Source organism: Chroicocephalus ridibundus, chromosome 1 (assembly GCF_963924245.1).
Source record: "Chroicocephalus ridibundus chromosome 1, bChrRid1.1, whole genome shotgun sequence".
Lineage (NCBI taxonomy): Eukaryota > Metazoa > Chordata > Aves > Charadriiformes > Laridae > Chroicocephalus > Chroicocephalus ridibundus.
Genome location: NC_086284.1, coordinates 151,516,577 through 151,536,524, shown reverse-complemented (window position 1 = coordinate 151,536,524; position 19,948 = coordinate 151,516,577). Strand labels below are relative to the sequence as shown.

The 19,948-nt window shown below is 42.0% G+C and overlaps 1 protein-coding gene across 8 annotated transcripts in view; it reads left to right on the top strand.

Annotated features, from left to right (window-relative positions):
- The window catches only part of CALD1 (caldesmon 1), a 197,231-nt gene that overhangs the window by 148,661 nt on the left and 28,622 nt on the right, over nt 1-19,948 (top strand). For 6 of the 8 annotated variants that reach the window (XR_010074028.1, XM_063358913.1, XM_063358887.1 and 3 more), the window contains 3 exons: nt 16,246-16,392; nt 17,966-18,971; nt 19,621-19,704. Coding sequence is in view for 7 of the 8 variants with exons in the window: in XM_063358913.1 (XP_063214983.1) it covers nt 16,246-16,392; nt 17,966-18,971; nt 19,621-19,704 (1,237 nt within the window). In the remaining variant the exon portion in view is untranslated. The remainder of the gene's footprint in view (nt 1-16,245; nt 16,393-17,965; nt 18,972-19,620; nt 19,705-19,948) is intronic. The other 2 variants (XM_063358937.1, XM_063358929.1) reach the window with 1 other exon arrangement.

Sequence of the window (19,948 nt, the reverse complement as noted above, 5' to 3'; positions counted from 1 at the left end):
AGAAAGATTAAGGCTGAGGACAAACTTTCTTCTAGTTCCTCTGTTACATTTGCCATAAAGGCCATAGCAAAGCAGTTTTGAAGTTCTCTGCAAATGCAGCGTTTTCTCAAGACTTACCAACATGCTAAAAAGCTCTCTCAACACTGTAGCAATGCTATCTTGGTATTCCCGCCAGTCCTTATCTATATGGCCGTGAAAGCTTCCCACTGACAGCGTGTGCATTAGCAATAATTTGCAGCCCATCCAGTTGAGGACAAATATTCCCCTCTTGTGCATATCTGAGAGCTGCATTTGGTCCTTTGTCATTTTGGGATAGCCATGGGGTTAATTCCTTACTTGATTTCCTGGATTCTCTCTCTCAAACTCACCCAACAACCTGTGGAGTGATCAGGTAGGAGACAGTCTGACTTGGTACCTCCCATCCAGTCTTATGCTGATAGCACCTGAATTTAGATTACACAAGATTATAGCAAGCAGAGATTTTGCTGTTTAGTGACTAGTGCTTGGCTTTCTGTCCTTCCAGCACGTCTCAAGGTGCGTGACATGATTTCAGTGAGAGCCTGAACCCCGAAAAGCCTGATAGTGTTGCAAGGGTAGGCAAGTAGGGAGGTTTAGGCTTAGGAGAATTTAAGGTGCAGGGCTCACAGGTATGGAGGAAGAAGATGGAAACACACATTAAAATGCCATTAGGTGAGGAGTGACAGGGGCTGCCTGGAGTGTGAGAAGAAATTGGCAAAGGAAGTGGAAAAGCTTCTGGGGAGCTGAAATAGAGGAGAAAACCACATGGAAGTTTTCTCTGTAGTGTAGGAAAGTAGGTAGCGGGGCCTTAAATTGAGCTTCCCAAATCTTTGGTAATTTTGTGGGAGTATTTTGAGCAAACTTTGGGCAAAAGTCCTGAAAAACTGTTTGTATGTGCTTATAGCTATGCACTAACACTGACAGTTATTCTCATACTCATCTTGAGCTGGCAGAAGCACCCATAAGTACATCCAAGATCACGTCACTGGCAGAGGATTGCTAGTGTTTGAGTTAAGTTTTATGCCCGTGTTTGCATTAGACCAATTGGTCTTATAATACCTTATTGATGTAGGTAACGCCCATTGTGCTAGCCTCTGGATGCCCCAAATGGATGATTTTTTTCACTGGACGTTCCTGTGAACATTAGTCAGATGGGAACTGAAGCACCAGGGAGCTTAAGCATCTCATGCAGGAACTTGTAGCAGAGAAGGGCCAAATGCTAAATCCCATATTTAGCATCTCAATTACCAGCCTGTTAGCTTGAGTTAAAAACAGGCTTATTTTTCCAATTTGGAGGATTGCTGATCCCCAGACCCTTTTGTTACGTCATAGCTGCTACAGTTTATCTTCTTCAGACAGACGGTTACCTTATTTTTATTTACTAAGTGAATCTCAGCCAATTGAGTTGTGGTAACTACATTTGACCACACTCTGTGAGCAGAAATTCAAATTCTCTTATGCTTGTCCTGATTTTTTATTGTGCCAAATATTCTGCAATTTACATTCCCAAATTCTTGCTTGTCAAATGTTATATTTTCACAGAAGTATATTAAACAGAGATTTGCTATCCAGTGCTTCAATTTTGGCCCCTCCCAGTGCCTTTTAGGATGCATGACTTAAATTCAGTGAGAACTTTAACAAAAGGGTAAATTGAATTGCATCTCCTTCGCCAATGGGCTTGGTGTGTGTATATAAATAGTTACTATGGATTGCTGGGAAGAGGATACTTGGATGAACCTTCACATGTTTGGATCAAGTCTAAGGTCTGTTCCCTGGTGGTGTTATTCCTAAGGATCTGTCTGCTGTGCAGTTGCCTTGTTAGAGGAGTCTCAGTGGCTTCCTAAAACAGTCTTCTGTCTTGCAGTGCAGGTGAGACAGGAAACGTTTTGACTTTGAATCAAAATGACGTCCTGCAAGAGCCACTCTTGGAGGGGTTGTCTGACATTCATGTCAGTCCTGTCTACACTGTGGGACTGAAGAGGGTGCAGTGAGAGCCGTGGTGCACAGAAACCTTCCCATGTGATGTCTTCTACAGTTTCTGTGGGACTAAAATCTCTCTGGTGTAGAGCTGGTGTTTTCTCAGTCACCTTTTGGGAGTCCTAGCTCACCAAGCTGGCTTTCTGCATCTGTTGAAGCTTGAGAAGCAGAAGGGTTTGGCAGCAAGCTGACTCCTTGTTTCCCAATGGTAGGGTGAGGACCCTGCACCCCATTTTCCATACTTTCAGGCACTTAAGTGTATCTCAGTTCACATACCAATGCTTCAAAAAGGTGCCAGGCTACGTTGAGGCATGCTGACCCCTGCACAAAGCCTGAGGTGCTTTCACAGTGACACAGCCTCAAGATCCCCTGGGCTAAACTAGCTTTTCGCCCTTCCTTTCCCATTTCCCAGCAGGCACAACTCTTGTTAAAATGTAAACTACTGATTTGGAAGTACCTAGCAACAGAAGGCATTACGCAAAGGAGCGGCAGGCTATCACTTGCTCAGAGAGAGCTCAGGGGAGGATGTGTCTTTGTTCAGTATGCCAGCAAAAAACCGTCCCAGGATAATCAATTCTGCCAGTGGCTTTCACACGCTTTCAGGCACAGCAGTAGAAGTCAGCACAGTGCAGGTGTTAGAGATGGGCCTAGGAGGAAAGAGTCCATGTACCTGCAGCAGCTCCCTTTGGAAGTTGCTGGAAAAGCTCCCGGTAGCTTCAACAGGCTTTTGAGCAGGCAAGTGAAGTAGTGCAGACAAAGGGAGAACCTGACCTGCTGTGTGGTTTAGGCTAAAAGATGTACATTTTTTGCCTGTGTCTTTGTTCTTCTACTCCCTAGACTGGCATTATAGTGGTAATAATACCCACCATGCAGAAATCAGAAGCGGTTGCAAAGATATAATCAACATTTGTAAAGCACGTTGAGATCTTTTGAAGGAAAGAAGTTAGCAAGTGCCAAGTACTAATATAACAACGAGGGGAAAATAGCCATCTGTCTGCATTCACTCCTGGAATGTAATGGATTGTACCAGAAGCGTTGGCTTAAACATTTGTGTCTGTGTGTTTAACGATGAATTTTTTGATTACATTTTCTTTAAAAATGTCAGTTGAATCTGTAAAAAGGCTTTGCTTCTCGGTGATGGAAACTTTTAATCTCTTGTCTCCTCTCGCATTTGAAATTAGACAGCCTTTGCCTGCACTTGTAGTCTGTTCCCATTAGCCATACTGCTTTCTTACCATGGCAGTCCTTCATAATCCTCCCCACCTTGTTGCCCTCCTTCTCTCACTTTCCTTCTACTGTTGATCACACTCCTCTCTTCTGTAGTCCCATCTGCTTTTCTCCTTCACCTTTGCTGCCCTGGACTCACCTGGCATTTCTTTTAGCAGTAGGATGAAATGCAGATAAGAGAAAGTATATGTTATGTGGCATCAAACCAATGCTTTGTGGACCAGTGCTTTGGTCGTGGTGTGCAGAGTCAAGGATGATCACAATATGACGTAATGCCATGCTCTGCAACAAGGGCACACTCATTGCTATCTGGAAGCAACCCAGACCTCATAGGTCCAGCCCAGGTTAGTGCTGCTCACCTTCTCCTGCTACCAAGGTGCCAATGTGGGAGGAGTGTGAACGTATTTTGGCTGTTGGGCAGGCTGGAGCTGGGACAAGGACTGAAAGCTTAGGGCCAGGGTTTTTATCTGATGAGCGATAAGCTCAGAAGGTGCTGGGAGGAGGCTGACCAGGTAGGGTGGCTGTCTGGTGGTGAAAGATTTGCCAAAGAACCAATGGGACCCGATCAATAACTTACTGTGAATGTACAACTGGTACTACTACTCAGCTCCCTGTGTCCATGCAGAGCTCATCTGTGTGGGGATGCTATGGTATAAAGCATTTTGCAGCAGCTATTACAGGCTGGTTCCCTATGTGGTACTGCTATTCCAGGATGAAATTGAAATTTGAAAAAAAAAAAAAAGTACACCATAATAATTGCTGTGATTTGGAAACATGCTGTATGTTGCAGAAACCCCCCTTACTCTGGCGCCGTGTCTCCACAGGGCAGTTTTCTCTATGTTAGGTGCCTTATGCCTCTAACAGCTGCGTATGCCCCATTGGAAGTCCACAGACTATGGGAACTTCAAGGGCAAACAAATTGTTATTTTCTTCCATTTCCTAGTTTTTATCTGGTTATTTTCTGTGAATAACTTATAACTTGTAGATAATTTGTTAGTGAGTCTTTGAAATGGGAGGAGAGGTTTTTGTTGGACACTAGAGTTCTGTGAAAAGTTTGGCTTTTTTTCCCTTTTTAAAGAACAGTGGCTTTTAGATTTGTATTTTCAGTGCGATTGATCAGCCCTCATGAACTAAGTCGGCTTTCCACAGACATTCTCCATTACACCAAGTTGTTTGGTACTTTCTTACGAGTAACTTCTGGAATAAGAATCGCAGTGAAGCAATGTAAGGGGAACAGGCACATCTAAGGGAAAACTAATTGAAAGGATAAAGCCAGGATGTTTTATTGTGTTTATGCGGGTGTAGTTGCGATGGCTGCATTTCAAACTTCCAGCTGTTTAAATTGCGCAGTGCTGTTATACGATGTCTGCAAATAATTGAAACGTTAGTGTGCTGTTCAAAGTGCTGTACGTGACCTTGCATATCTGTATGGCCCTGTTTTATGGAAGGGTTTTTTACCTTTCATGAAGGTGAAAGACACATTGGGATTAGCTTTCAGAGAGATGCACGGAATGCATCTGCCCCTAATCCTGTTAGCAAATGACAGGATCTGCGCCCATAATTCCTCTGCTGTCTCACTGAAAATGTCTCCTAATCACCTTGGCTGTTGACAGTAGGTTTCTTAAACACCTGAGAAAGAGACAGATGCTTGTCCATGTTAAAAGTGAACAGCCATGAATTTCCCTTGAAACCAAATCTGCACCTGCACAGCATCCGTGAGTTGTGTGCATGGGGATTTGGTACCAGAAAACTTTGAGACATCTGATTTTCATTATTTTTTTTTCCTGTTCACCATATGTTGTAGCCCTGAATGTATTTGTAATGCCGTATCCCCCCTGAAGTGGTTTATTTCAGTTAGCATAAGGCTTCACAGTCCGCTCTGTTTTGGTGCGTGTTCTGCTTTTACATTTCAGCTGCTTTCCTGTTTGCAGCGTTTATTTCAATATTTAGTCTGCTGCGGTATGTTAAGGCTGTGTCTTCCTTTTGCATATTTTGTGTCGGGAAGAGTGGATGAAAAAAAGATTATTCTATGATTATCTGAATAATTATCTGGTAAAATTGTTTTGCCAGGCTCCCTGTGTGCAGATACATGCCTTGTACTTCGTTCATGCAGCACAGTCTTTGCTGTATTTCTGAAAGCTCCAGCAGACATCTTCAGGGACCTGTCTGGCTCTGAGCAAGTCATTTAGTTACAATCCCTAATCCCCCCGGAAATACAGAGGAGTTTTGATGCTTCACGGAGCCCAGGCTAATGCTAACACCCATACTTTTGATGAATCGCGCAATAAAAATAGCGGGTTCTGACTGTTTGTATGCATTTCAGATTACGTAACATTTCAGGCAAGGGCAAAGAAGTTACTGAATGATGTGTAGTCTGGGTAATCACGACCTGCTATCTTACAGTTTCTGTTCTGTCAGCCATCATGTTTTGACTTTCCAGGCCCTGGACATCCGTGTGAACCAGGCTGGATGCTGGATGTTGATGGCAGAACAACTTAACCAGTCCTGATGCTTTCGTCATCCTTGCTGCTCCCTGACAGATCTTTCCCTCTTCCCTGTCCTCCAAGTATTTCTCCATCAACGTTTTTCCATTCCCCATCTTGTGCCCTGCAGGGACGGAGGCTCCTCATCCATTGCTGCTGCCTGTCTCTCCTCTCTCCCCCTCTTCAGCCCAGGGAGATGTCCCGTTCCAGACCCCTTCCTACAGCCCCAGTCCCTGTTTGACACCTGCTTACACATTCCTCCTTCCTGCCCCACTGGACTGTCCCAGTCTTGTTCAAATCCATAATCAATTTCAGTGTCACTCCTAAATCAGAGACCACTGTTTCAGTTATGGAGCCATAGCCGTAGCCTACATGTTGATCCACCCTAGGTGCGGCTGCATGTCAGTGATAGATGAAATAGCTCATTTCAAGATGGGTCCAGCACTATTGGTGGGTGTTGTCCCTGATATCAGTCAACATGATGCTGTGAACTTTCTTCCTTTCAGGATTCCTGGACTAGTGGAAGGTGTCCCTGCCCATGCTAGGGAGGGTGGAACTAGATGATCTTTAAGGTCCCTTCCAACTCGAACCATTCTATGATTCACCTACTGCAGAGTTCTGGCCCCTGATTTCTCATGACACCCTGCAAAACGTGGCAGGCAAGTGCAGAAAAAGCACGAGTGCAAAAGGGGATTTTGCTCATAGAGAAGATTTGTCATCTTCGAAAACTAAAGCCGTGTTTCATCTCAAATTTCACATCTTGTTTTGGCAGGGTGGATGGTAAATAGATATGTGCTGGAAGTTGGTTGTGAGTAGATTAGGCATGGTGATGGAGGATTAGAGTGTGTGACTGAGATTGGGTTTACATGTTGACGAATCCAGTGATTCTCTGAGTTAACATTTTTAGTGTTTGTCCTTATATGATATTCAGTGGAGCAAGTACAGGTTGAAACTAAAGAAGCTTCCTGTGTATGAGGCCTACCCTCATGGTCCTTCACTTCCTTTTAAAATACAGTGCTCTTAAAATGCAGCAATCCTAATAATCTTTGTGGAGGGAATGAAATGCAAGCATTGGTTTAAGAGGCTATTTCCTAGCGTGCTGCATTAAACAAGCCTTAAAGGAGGTAACCAGGGTGAAAGTAGAGAAGCAGATGAAATTGAAGGCTGGGTTTCTAGGTCAATGATACATACATAATTTACAGTAATTCAGTTTGTGCTTTCCTGAAATCATAGCTTTGTTCTTGTTTGCTGATTTGGAATGATGCAGCATACTGTTTTGAAATAAAAAAATAACACCAGAAATAATCTTTCTGTAAAAAAAGTTTAAACTTTTTTTTTTTCTTTAGAAAACATTACCTGCTGCAGCTACAAGGCTAAACCAGACACTGAACAGAGAAGAGTGAAAGCAAATTCTCCTTCCACCCAGTCTCCTTGACTTTGTCTCTATAGCAAAACCTTGCTAAAATATGCCTTTTTTTCTGTCACTGTCATAGCTGCACTATGGCAGAGGCATTCTGATAATCATGTTTTGTAAGTCTGGTTTTAGCTCACCTAGCTGAGGTTGTGCTTGCTGTAGCAAGGCTTATCTGGAAGGTCTACTTCTTGCCATTGCTGCCCTCAGAATTGAACCATTAGGAAGAAACACTGGGATGCTGTAAAAAGCCTGGCATAAAAAAAAAATGTTGAAGTTGCCATTTCACCCTAATCCCAAGTATAAGAAACCCAAAAGTGCAATTAAGTTGGAAGGTACTTATACCAGTCTAACAAACAAGCTGAATCTATTGTATTTTACCCCTTCTTCATTCGTTAGTTTACCCCTCTCAAAGTATATCCACCAGGTACAGGAATAAAACAGACCCTGTTCTGCTTAATCTGCAACTTTGAGTTGCATTTTGGGAGTCCAAGCTGGAGGAGATACAGCTTTGTTCAGTAATAGCACTCTCTTGCATTTAAAGGGAGGTGGTTGCGTCAGTCAACTTGGCGAAACCAGACCATTTCTTATAGGTAGAGGGAAACCAAGCAACAGTAATGGGCAATCCTCTTGAAATTGATTGTAACAATTGTGCTTGAATAAAAGAAAAACTCTACTTCGTAATAACAACACAATTTCCTCTCATATCATTGCTGAGAAAATATATAAATTTTAGATATGTATGCATATAAAATATAGAGAGAGGAAAATTGCTGTTGAGCCATGAAAAATGGTCCTGTGCTCTTGTTCAGGTTCCTCCCCATAAGGCTGCAGACTTCCTTGTGTTCTTTTGCTCCAGATTCCCCACAGGCTGTCTGATGGAGTGTTCATCCCTGCCTATACCTACCTCAGTGCCGCAGTTTAATGATATGACTACGTAGGATAAGAAAATGGCCCAATAACAAAAGTCCACCTCATGCCTGCCTTCCCTCCCTTGCCTTCATTTAAAGACCTCTGATAGATATCATAGATGATGACGTGAATTTTTTATGAGTTAAAAAGATGTTTGGAAGAAATACAGAACTTTGTAGCTTGAGCATGAAACGCTGGAGACAACAGTTTGCCTAAAGGTGCCTGTAAGAAAATGTAGGTTTCATTCCTCAAATCTTTTGCATATTTTCTAGGATGACCATAATTCTGAATATGCAGGGGAGCTTTTTTACGTTGCAAAAGCTCATGTCTGTCTTCATTTTTAATTCCTTCTGTCTTGAGTAAACCTCTCATTCATGTCAGTTGGAGTTTTATTTGCAATGAAACGTAAACAAGGAGTTAGATCTTAACTTTGTGTACGTTCAGTAAGCTAGCGATTTGAGGTATAAAAGTGCCTTGAAATCCATCTTGAATACAGGGGCCCAAAACCACAAGAAAGAAAATTTCTGATTTGGCTTTATAGCAATTGTGGATTGTATATTCTGGGGCGAATCCTGTTAAGTCCTTACTTATGCCTCAGCTAGGCAAAAAGCCCGTTATTCTCAAGTCATACGCCTGAAATATTACTGGGTAAGGCTGTGGCATAAATTATTTTGGGTTTTATATGCAATAAAGCACTAGAAACTGGAGGTGGTGGCAGCAAGCAGAAAGCAATTTGCTACAGAGTCAACACATACCACATCAACCACAGTGGTGTGCACAGCAATTGGGTTTGCTCCCACTTCTTTAAGTTTGAAAAAATAAGCTTGTTTTGTACACTTTTTTGCACGTTTGTCATCTGCCAGGGAAACAGATTTCTGGGTGAATTCCACTAAGCTTCATGGAAAGCAGTAAAAAAGTAATAGTTATCAGCTAGAAGGCACTTGGCCAATTATTGTTTTCTGCCCAGTTATTTTTTTTTTCTTTTCATGTGAAACTTCGAAATTAAAACAGGTTAAATATACCGCACTGCTCACTGACAGGTCAGTGACAAGTCTATTGTGAATGAAAACTGCAGAGCATTACAGACTTCACATATTGAGAGAATTACATGCTTTTCCCTGGGACATTTCCAACAAGCGCTTTTATCTAAATATAATATATGTCAGAGGGAAATTTGACATTGTTTCAGTAGCTGAAGGTTTTTACCCTTCATGTTAGCGGCCCTGCGTGCAATTTAGGCTGAGGTACTCAGAGGCGATTTACCAGACTGACTTGAATGTGGTTGGAGAATCTGCTTGCATTTCATATTATGAAACAGATCATCACTTTTCAGCCATGAGAGAGAAGAAAAAAAAAGGCGCATGCATGAGTCATTCTGCCTTTATGCAGAATGATGCAGTGATGTTACAGACTGGCTCTAACTACGAGGCCCAGGTTTTCGGGCTTGAATCTAAAACCAAAGCAACAGTGCTGTTACGAGCAGAAGACTGCAAGAAATGAGACAAGGCATTGGAAACCCTGGGCATCTGTGCAACTGAAACTTACATTTTCAACAGAACCCAGTAATTTGGGAAGCCAGGATCTGTCCTAGAGACTTCAATGCCATCTTCAGCAATGAAATAAAATCCCTGGCTACTTCTGGCATCAATTACTTGGTAGTCACCAAGTATTTTTATTGTGAGCATGGAGTCATTTTCCCTTGTGGTTATTGGCTTGCATATCACTTTTTATACTCCATTCTTGCATGCGGATTTCTTGCACCTTAGAGTGTACCTATTATTTCCTTACCTGTGAAAAAACCTAAATGTCAAAAACATCAAAAGGAAAGAAACCATAAATAAGAATGTACACAAGCTGGACCTCTCAGAAGACCTTTTCTTTCCCATACTCAACAGTTTTGTCATGCAAACAAAATAACAATGTCACAGCCATATCCTTAACCAATGTAAACAATCCAAAGATTTTCCTCAGCTGAAACAAAAAATTAGATGTTAAAATGAACATTGTTTTATCTTTCAGGTATTTTAGATTGAGGTTTAATGTAGGAGAAAGGCTTCTAAAGGCATGGTAGGAAATGAAAGATGCTAGATCTGATAGAAAGAACATTCTTCTGCTAACCATTGAATAAGTGGTTACCCAGCAGAAAATGAATAATCCTTGAACTCTTTGGAGCTGTAAAAATAAGAAAGGATATTAGAAACACACAGTGTGAAGATGATGTAAATGAGAATGGAATACATTGAAAGGTGTGTCAGTCTTTTCATTTTTCCCAGAGAACTATGTGGATATCTGGGTAATTTGCCAGCTCAGCAGTATAGGCTGTGTAGCTGTGTAGAACGTGTGGGTAAAAAGAGTAAAAATATTTGAGAGACAGAGATAAATTATAAGCAGAATGAGAAGGCATGTACCTTCTGTAAATGGAAGACTGTAGTGTTTAACTCCTGCAGGTGTATAGTCTAGTCTAACTTTCCTTACCTAAGAGATAATGGAATTTCACCAAGTTGTGTATATAACAAGCCCAAGAATTGGTATCTTACTGTAGCATAACTTCCAAAAAGGCATCCATCTTGATGTGGAGATGCAAGAGGAGGGATGTTCCATCATTTCTTGTGTATTTAATCACCCTCACTGTTAAAAACATGTGCTTCATTTCCAGTTTTAATTTGTCTGGGTTTAATTTCCAGCCATTGGTTAATTTTACCCACTTGTCTCCTCCATTCAATGTGAAAAACTGGTGCATGTCAAATTGAGAAATATGTGAAAAATATGGGTGTTAATAACAGCATTCATGCACAACATTGGACTGAGAACTGTAGTGGCATGTCTGAATGTCTCCAGCGTAATCCCCTGTTTTCACTCACTACATCTTTTTGAAACATGAGCATTTTGGACTGAAATTCTGCTCGTTCCCTCATAAAAATGAATCTTCTTGAGCAGGTCTGAGCAGAATGCTGGCAGCTCTTGTTGAATTATGGAGGAATGATTAGAAGAAACAGTTTTCCACACAACTGCCCCCCACCACTCACCACATTTTTAGATATGACTTGAATGAAATACAGCTGACATTTGACACGCAAAGCTTGACAGAGGCATAATCCTCTGGAAGCATGTGCATTTGTTATGTTTTTTTGAGGTTGAATATTGATCAGTTGTTTACATCTGCATTTTGAAGCGTGCCTATCATAACACAAATTAAATGAACAATAAAAAAATTAAAAACATATGCAATCATAAATAAAACGGGACTGAATATCAAGAGTGACACAAAGAGCACGCCCCAGTGGGTATTATAAGAGTCCATCCTCACCCCACCCATCCTTTCAGGAAAAGCCTGGGTAAATAGAAGAGCTTTCTAAGGGTGCAGAAGGCCAACAAATGCAGCTTCTATAGACTGAGTCTGGCAATGAAATTTGTCATCAAGGACGTTTTACTGACGTCCTCCATCTGCCATCAATTAGGAGATATACAAGTGAACAGATGTCATTTCAGCTGCTGTGGTGTTAGGTAATGAAGGGTGAAGGTCTTAGAAGTAGATGAGGTTGCAAGTGAAGGTACAACAGGATTAATGATCACGTTTCTTGGGGTGGTACACAGAAAAAATCAATCTGTAATAGACGTAAAGGCTTCTAGATAACAAAGTTGTGTGGGAAAGAGCTTGCTGAATTAGTTGCATCTAATTGAGGTATGTGTTGGGAGGGTAGTGCTATGAATGCAAGGTGGTTTTGCAGGCAGGAGAAAGGGAAGACAAACTGTCATTTAAGTGAATTGTAGGGGGGGAAAAAAGAGGCAGATCTGGGCTACCTGTTTAAGTTAAAAATCTAGTCTTAATGGCTTTTGTTATGTTTGGAAATTTTTCACGAATTTCTGACACCCTTGAGGTGGAATCAAACCTCACATCCACAGATCTTTCTCCCTGCCTCCTCTAGAATGGGGTAGTGTGATCCAGCTTAAATTAGGCATTATTTTTCTAACCCTGTGAAAAATTAAAAAGAATTTAGATTCATCAGGTTTAGCTTACAACTCACTGAGGGCGGGTAGTGCTACAAATTATTAGGTATCTCTTTAATGAGAATACACACTGTTTAGAACAGGGACTAGATCTTCCCCTATCTTTATGAAATGCCTACTGTAGCAGGCCCCTGAGCTTGATCAGGAAATTTCAGTGCTGTCGTAATTCAGACAATAATAATAATGTAGTAGTACTGGGCAAGAAACTCTAAAACCAAAGTGCCTCGGATAATGGTAGGACTGATTTGCGGTTTCAAGTGCAAACCAGTTGAAGCTGGATTTTATGAAATGGTTTCAGCCCCATAATCATGCTAGCTAGTACTAAGTTTCTTACTGGGCTATAACTTTATCTAAACTCAATGCTTGACTTAAAATTCAGACAGTGCCGAATATCTCTGAAGATGTTCTGAGACAGATGGCCTCATCACCTATATTCCCAGTCCAGCGGAGTAATTTTCCACTCTAGGTTGTAGGGTTCCCATATCCAGTTTGAGGGTAATATTTTAGACTTACTGAAATAATCAGGGGATTAACTGTTGACTTCAACAGGTTGGGGATTTCAGTCCTGGAGATATGAAGTTGTCCTGCCCGCCCAACAGGCCAGAATGTCTGTTGTTAGTTGTTATCCCTACTTAGCATGGTGGGAAATATCTTTTCACGTAGATGCGATGCTGACTCTCCTGTACTTGTGTTATGCTGGGAAGTACGATAGACTCGGCACTAATCCATTGCCAGAACAATTTATCGATAACGCACAGAGATTACACTGCTTTTTCTCATGTCAGAAACATAGCAGAGGTAACAGGAGAAGCAGCCAACACTCTGCTTTTTTTTTTTTTTTTCCCTTTTAATTATCATTTAGACCAAGAGTGTATTATCTTTGGTAACAAGGTGTAGGATGATTTCCAAGTCATCTTCTTTTAATCTGAATTTTTAATAAGAGGTGTCACGTATCAGAAGGCTTGGCATACCTCTCTGAGGGCATGCTGTGCCGTGCTGTCATTGCCTGATAGCTGGAACAGCTGACTGTAGAGGGAGGCTGGCATGCAAAGACTTTGAACAGTTATGTGGAAGGTGAAAAATGGATGTAATGTTAGTTTAATTTGGTTGTGGGGTGTTTATGCATGCTGGGCACCAAAGCTGTTCTCCAAGGATGGAGAAAAAATGCAGACCAGATCATCAGATTTTCATTTGTCTGATACATGGAGCCGAAGTCTTGGATTCGTACTTCATTATTTGTTTACTCTTGGTCTAAAAAATGTGAAAAGATGCAGGGAAGCAGAAGACAAGCTCTGAAGAACTCCCAAATTGATTTTGCTTGTGACAGGTAGCTAGGAAGAGCTGTAACAGTGGGAGAAGTGAGGGTCAGTCTTCTTGTGATTTAAAATGAATCAGCGTACAGTGGAGGGTGCATGAATTCATTTGTCTGCCTGTGGTTTACTTTCTATGTGAAATTAGTTTGATAGCCTAGGCAGCAGAGGAGGAGGTGGCTGTTTAGATAACTAAAGAGATGAGACTGAGGTGCCAGCTGATTTAGGGTGAACGAACTCAATGCATGAGGATTGAGAGAATTGTGAGAGGAACACTGTAGCCAGAAGAGCGTATTTTTCATGGGCAGAAATGTTGTTTGTCTAACTCGCGCTCTTTCCTATGACTGAATTTCTCATGCAAAGTCAATGGCAGTTAGGGTGACTATGTTGAATTGTTTCATAAATGATCCTGCTGTCAGTTTGTGCCCAGCATGCTCATTAGCCCGTTAATTAACATAGCCAACCTGAACCTGCATTTTCAGCCTACTCTACTGTCAGTCTGTGGTGGCTACTGAGGTCCGCTCTAGTAAAGCTTATATTTCCGAGGCAAGAAAAACAACCTGTAGAAGTAGAATCTGGGAAGTAGTGTTAACATAATTGTGAAGAAAATACAATACAGATCTATAAAATACTATTAGACGTTGATATGACTATTTCCGGATTACTGGGGATGTTTCATGGATCTGTGCTGGTGAACAGAGTTGAATACTTAAGGTGATCCTCCCGGGTGGAGCCTGTATCTGGTGTACTTGCTCTCTGTAGGAAACTGCCGTGATATGCAGTAAGGCAGTGGATATACTTAAAAGGATATTGAGAGAGATCGTCAGCTTTCTTAACGGATGATCTGTGTGATAAGTGTCCAAGGACAGGAAATACATACCTGTTTTCATTTCACTTATTTTAATGGGTACCATTTGGTGGGAGTTTTTTGCTCAGGTTATTTTTTTCTTTCCTTTTTTAGTTTTCTGAGCAACTGGGGGTTTAATAAAGGCTTTTTAAAGAGGCTTTTAAAAGCGGCTGTTCTCCTTGCTGCGTAGGAGTGTTTTGTGTGGGTACAGAGAGCAGGATAAACTACTTCATCCTCTTGTGGTCTCACTGCAAAGACAGATCCTGAGCCATAGGCTCTGGGAATCAACTCAGTCATGGCCATTATCCAGCTGCCACAGGCTGAGAGCAGTGTGCCCTCTCCTGAGCCTTATATTTGGAGTTCAGAGCTAAAAAGATCATAGGCTTCTTGCAGCCAGAACATCTTACTAATGAGTGGGCTTTCTGTGGTCAGTTTGCCAATGCAATTTTATTCCAGAGAGAGTCTCTTTCTTCTGCAAATTAAAGACCCCGTTGGTTTATTATTGTATTCATATGCTTTCTGTTCTAGACCTAAGTGAAATGCTGATCCCCCTTTAAATTGCTTACAAATGACAGGAAGTCATTTTTTCTTGCCTTCCCTGCGTCACCTCTAATGCTTTTAATTTGTGTCCTTCCTTTCTTCCTCTTCCCCCTACTGTGATTCTTCATGGCCGTACTGCTCATGGTTTTCATCCCCTTTGAGGGGAGCTGTTTCTACAAAGAAAAGGTTACAAGCTCTTGGAGCATGAAAGCAGCAAATCAAATCCTTCATGCACTGAAGCTAAGAAAAGTTGCATGTGATGATAATGCTGTTCTAAGTCTGGCAAATAGCTCAGCCGTGTTGGGTTTTTAACTTCCTTTTTTAATTTTTAAAGGAAAATTGTGATAATTGCATCTCTGCTGAGCCTATACTTCCACCCTTCTTTCAGCAAAGGAGCAAAACAGTACCAGAACAAGGCAAGGGGAGAGGCTGGGACCCAGAGAGTCTGATTCATGACTCAATAAAAATATTTTGGTTGCTTTTAATGTTAAAGTATTCCTTAACTGTGCTTGTTTTTACTTGGTTCAGAGCTCTTTGTTTTTCTTTTTTTTTTTTTTTTTTTAATTGTGCATTGCTGTACAGCTAGCTTAAATGGGTGACTACAAAAGGAAGGATGACTTCTTAACCATCACATATCAGACCATTGCTGGAAGCAAAGTAAATGAATGTCCTGACTGGGTCTGGCACATGTTGGCTTCCTATTTTACTTTCTCTGCACAAAAAGATAAGAGGAATGTAGGCCTTTCCCTTTATCTCACCCAGTAATAATGCACCTCAGCAAAGATTTGAATGGGCTGCAGGATTATTAGGATTGTAATGTCTTGCTTTCCCTTTCAAGTAGGATGAAACTAAATGTAATCATCTGTTGGGTCAAATGAACACAATGGCTTCTCAGCTGCAAGCTTTCATCACAGCGACGATCTTGTATGATTTGGCCTGGCAGGGCTCCGGGCTCACAAAAATTTTGTAGGTGTCAGATGTTTGGCACTCGGAATTGAACACTGAGAGCTGTTGTCGTATTTGTGTCCCCATGCTTTCTAGTCTTTCAGATTTGGAGTACTGTCACCATTTTAAGCGTGTGATATTTCCAGGAGGCTAATGAAAAGCTTCTGGGCTAAGTCCAGTTCCAGTTACGTGGGCTTGAGCGGTAGTCTGCTCAAACACTGTTGTGTGCATTCTGGCAGGATCATGGTGCAGTCTATCAGGATGTTTGCTCAGCTACAGAGCCTGGGCTTTTATGGTCTTGGTATTTTCTAGGAGCCAACTGACAGTGTAGTGTGGCTGCTGCCTTCACTGTGACTATTTTGTCAAATTCTTTTCTGAAAAAGAAAACAAAACCAAGCTTTGAAACTACAGATTTCAACTTGACAGGTTATTTTATAAACACCATATGGAGCAGCCACTGCAGCCATGCTTGCTATGCTCTGGTCAACTGCTTTTTGTAGGTTTTCAGTTACAGTGTCCTATATGCAATAGCCCCTTTGTTTCTCTAACTCTAATGCTCTGTTGCAGGCTGTCCTATCAGAGAAATGATGACGATGAGGAAGAAGCCGCCAGAGAACGTCGCCGACGGGCTCGACAGGAGAGGCTGCGGCAAAAGGAAGAAGGAGATCTCTCAGGAGAAGTAACAGAGAAATCAGAAGTTAATGCCCAAAACAGGTAAAATTCTCATGTTTTTTACTGACAAGTCAATAGTAATTTTTGTTCAGAGTAGAGAAGTATCTTGAAGAGATCTTTTTTTGCTACATAAATTTTAAACACCAGGTTTGGCCATCCTTGCTCTGAGGAGGACCTAACACTGTGAGGAGCGCCACTGTCTGTGTCTACACAGTGGGGTGGGAGCATCACAGAAGCTGAGCTTGAGGCCATGCTCAGAGTGTCCTCAGGGCTGTCTGTGGGGTAACTCAGCTGGGGCTCATGGAGGGAAATACCTCTGATGCATCCTGCTGTCAGATTCCCTCAGGCATGACTGTGTCTGGCCTTACAAACCTCCACATTTTCTGTCCTGCTTATAGGGGCCATGGTGTCATGGGGCCAAGGCACATGGGATTGGTGGGCACACAGGCCTCAAGCTGCAGCTGAAACATAACCTCAGCCCTCATCTGGTGTTGTCAGGGTCATACAGCTATAATGAACAGCAGAAAAGCTTATGGAGTGAGGTGCCACTTGTCACAAGCTGAGTGGGCAGAGCTGGCCTTCCAGTCCGTCCATCATTTATTCAGTTTCCCATAGTCACAATATATCCACATTTCCGGTAGCCATAACACAATTGATAGAAAGGACCAGAAATAAACATTGTGATTTCAAGCTCATAGATACTGACCACAAGTAGCATTCTATTAAAGACAAGGAGAAGGGATACAGATAGGAAAACAGCAACATTTCTGCTTGTAGATTATAATCGTTTCCCACAATACAGGGCGGGGGGAAGCTAGAAAGAGGGAAGAAACCTGCACACAGGAGAACTAACAGCTGAATTTGAAGGAGACAAAAAACCTCCAGGGACTGAGAGTGAGATCCAGTCCTGATACCTACAGGTTTTGAATAGCATGTGAAATGCTATTAATGAAATAAGGTGCTCTGCTCACTCCAATTTATAACAGATTATTGTCCCTGTACAGACAATCACAACCTCACTGCACCCTTAATTGCCAGGCTGTCCCATTATGGACTATATCTGCGGATATTGTTGCCGAACAGGAGTGGCTTCTTTTTGCTAGAGAAGTTCACTGAAGTCAGAAAATATCTTGCTTCTGTAGCATCTTCAAAAGTTTTGCCTGGTGAGAAAGACTGCGTATAAGGCTTGTACACCTTAGGCCAAGCTGAAGGGGGACCTTAAAGCAAGCTAAGGTCTTCCATGTATCCTGCTGCAGGGTTCAGAGGGAGAGGAAGAATTTTTCAGGGCTGTTCATATTTCAGCTGCTCCAAGTGTCAGGGACCGTTCCAGTGCCTACTGAGGTCAGTAAGGCTCCCAGGGACTTCAGCGGCTGTTGGAGCTCGCCTAGAAGGGAACATTTCCAGGCTCTGATATTGTGAAACATCACATTCCTATACATGTAGAAATGCCAAAATTAATCCCCAGAACCATTTTGCTAAATTTTTAAGTATGCAACCTGTTGTGTTTTCAAACCATGGAATGATGTGACAGCGAGCTTTTTTCCTAGAAACAGCTAAGTTCACGTGTTGTTAGAAAGACTTTTTTTTAAAATGCAAAATTGTCACTTTTATGTAGTGTGGCAGAAGAGGAAACCAAGCGTAGTACGACCACAGGGGGAACAGATGACGAAGCTGCATTGTTGGAGAGGCTGGCAAGACGGGAGGAGAGACGCCAAAAACGTCTACAGGAAGCCCTGGAACGTCAAAAGGAATTTGACCCCACGATCACAGATGGGAGCTTGTCACTGCCCAGCAGGAGAGAAGTAAACAATGTGGAAGAAAACGAGACCACGGGGAAAGAGGAAAAGGCTGAAACACGCCGAGGACGCTATGAGATTGACGAAACAGAAACGGTTACCAAATCATACCAAAGGAACAACTGGAGGCAAGATGGAGAAGAGGAGGAAAAAAAAGAAGAAAAAGACAAGGAGGAGGTACAGGAGGAGAAACCAAAGGAGGTCCCCGTAGAGGAAAATCAGGTAGATGTGACAGTAGAAAAATCCACAGATAAAGAAGAGGTAGCAGAAACAAAAAATCAAGCTATAAATGCAGAGAATGATACAAATGCTGTGCTAGAAGGGGAGCAGAGTATAACTGATGCTGTAGATAAAGAGAAACTTAGGGATGAGGAAAAGGCTGAGGAAGAAAGGAAGAAAGCAGAAGAAAGGGAGAAACTTGAGGCAGAAGAAAAGGAGAGGTTAAAAGCAGAGGAAGAAAAGAAGGCAGCTGAGGAAAAACAGAAAGCAGAAGAGGAGAAGAGGGCAGCTGAGGAAAGAGAGAGGGCTAAGGCAGAAGAGGAGAAGAGGGCAGCTGAGGAAAGAGAGAGGGCTAAAGCAGAAGAGGAGAAGAGGGCAGCTGAAGAAAGGGCAAGGGCTAAGGCAGAAGAGGAGAAGAGGGCAGCTGAGGAAAGAGAAAGGGCTAAAGCAGAAGAGGAAAAGAGGGCAGCTGAAGAAAAGGCTAAGCTAGAAGCAGAAAAACTAAAGGAAAAACAAAAGATGGAAGAACAGAAAATAGAAGATAAACAGGTAAAAGAGAAGAAAGTACAAGAGGAAAAACCTCAAGCAGCTTTCCTAAAAAAACAGGTACAGTAAACATTTTGCACCAAAATAAGACACCTGTGGTTTGTGAGAAATGTAATGCAAGAAAAAAAAAGATTGAATTGGAATTTCCTCACAGATCTATTCCTGCATTGAAATGACTAATACTCGTGCTCTCTCTCTTGCTCCCTCTTTTTTAAAATAAAGCTCCTGATTTCTGCTTACCATTAATGCAGCGCACAACATGCCAGACCTCACTCCATCGTTCAAAGAAAACCTTGCATGTTCACACTTCTGCATGTTTTTTTGCTGCCTTTTTTTCTTAGCTGCTATAAACTCGCCTAATGCAGTAACACATGAGGTGGAGGCAGACACATCTTGGCACAAAATATTGTGAGCACCTGGTAAACTGTGTGAGGAACGTGTGTGTTAAATGCAATCACAAGAGAGGGGTCTCTGCTGGGACATGTGAGCATGATGCCACGCAAGGGAGAAAGGCCCAGATGGGGGAATGGGAGCGTTTGGGGAGGGTGGAGGGGGCACAACTGCACATGGAGATGTGGGCACAGCAGCATATGATGGAGATGTGGCTGCACACAGGACTGGTACGTGAACACAGTGTGACAAAACAAAAGTGCAAATGGATGTAATGTTTTCATATTAAAAAAAAATTAATAAAAACCCAAAAACAAAGGGTGAAGAAAAAGAGGTTAAAGTGGAAGCTAAAAAGGAAAAGTTACCAGATGAGAAGCTCCAACCTACCTCCAAAAAAGATCAGGTAACTCGTAAACCATTAATTTAGATATTGTAGGGAAACTCGAGATAAAATAAATAAGAAACCTATAACTGAAAGTTGCTTGTTCAGCAAAGTACTTAAGCATGTGCTTCACTTCAAGAACGTGGGTAATCCTGCTGAAATAAATAGGGATGAAGCTACTTATGTGCTTAAAATGAAGTAAACACGTAAGTATTTTGTTCTTCTGGGGCTTTAGAACCAAGTCCTGTTTGTCTTAGAACAAATA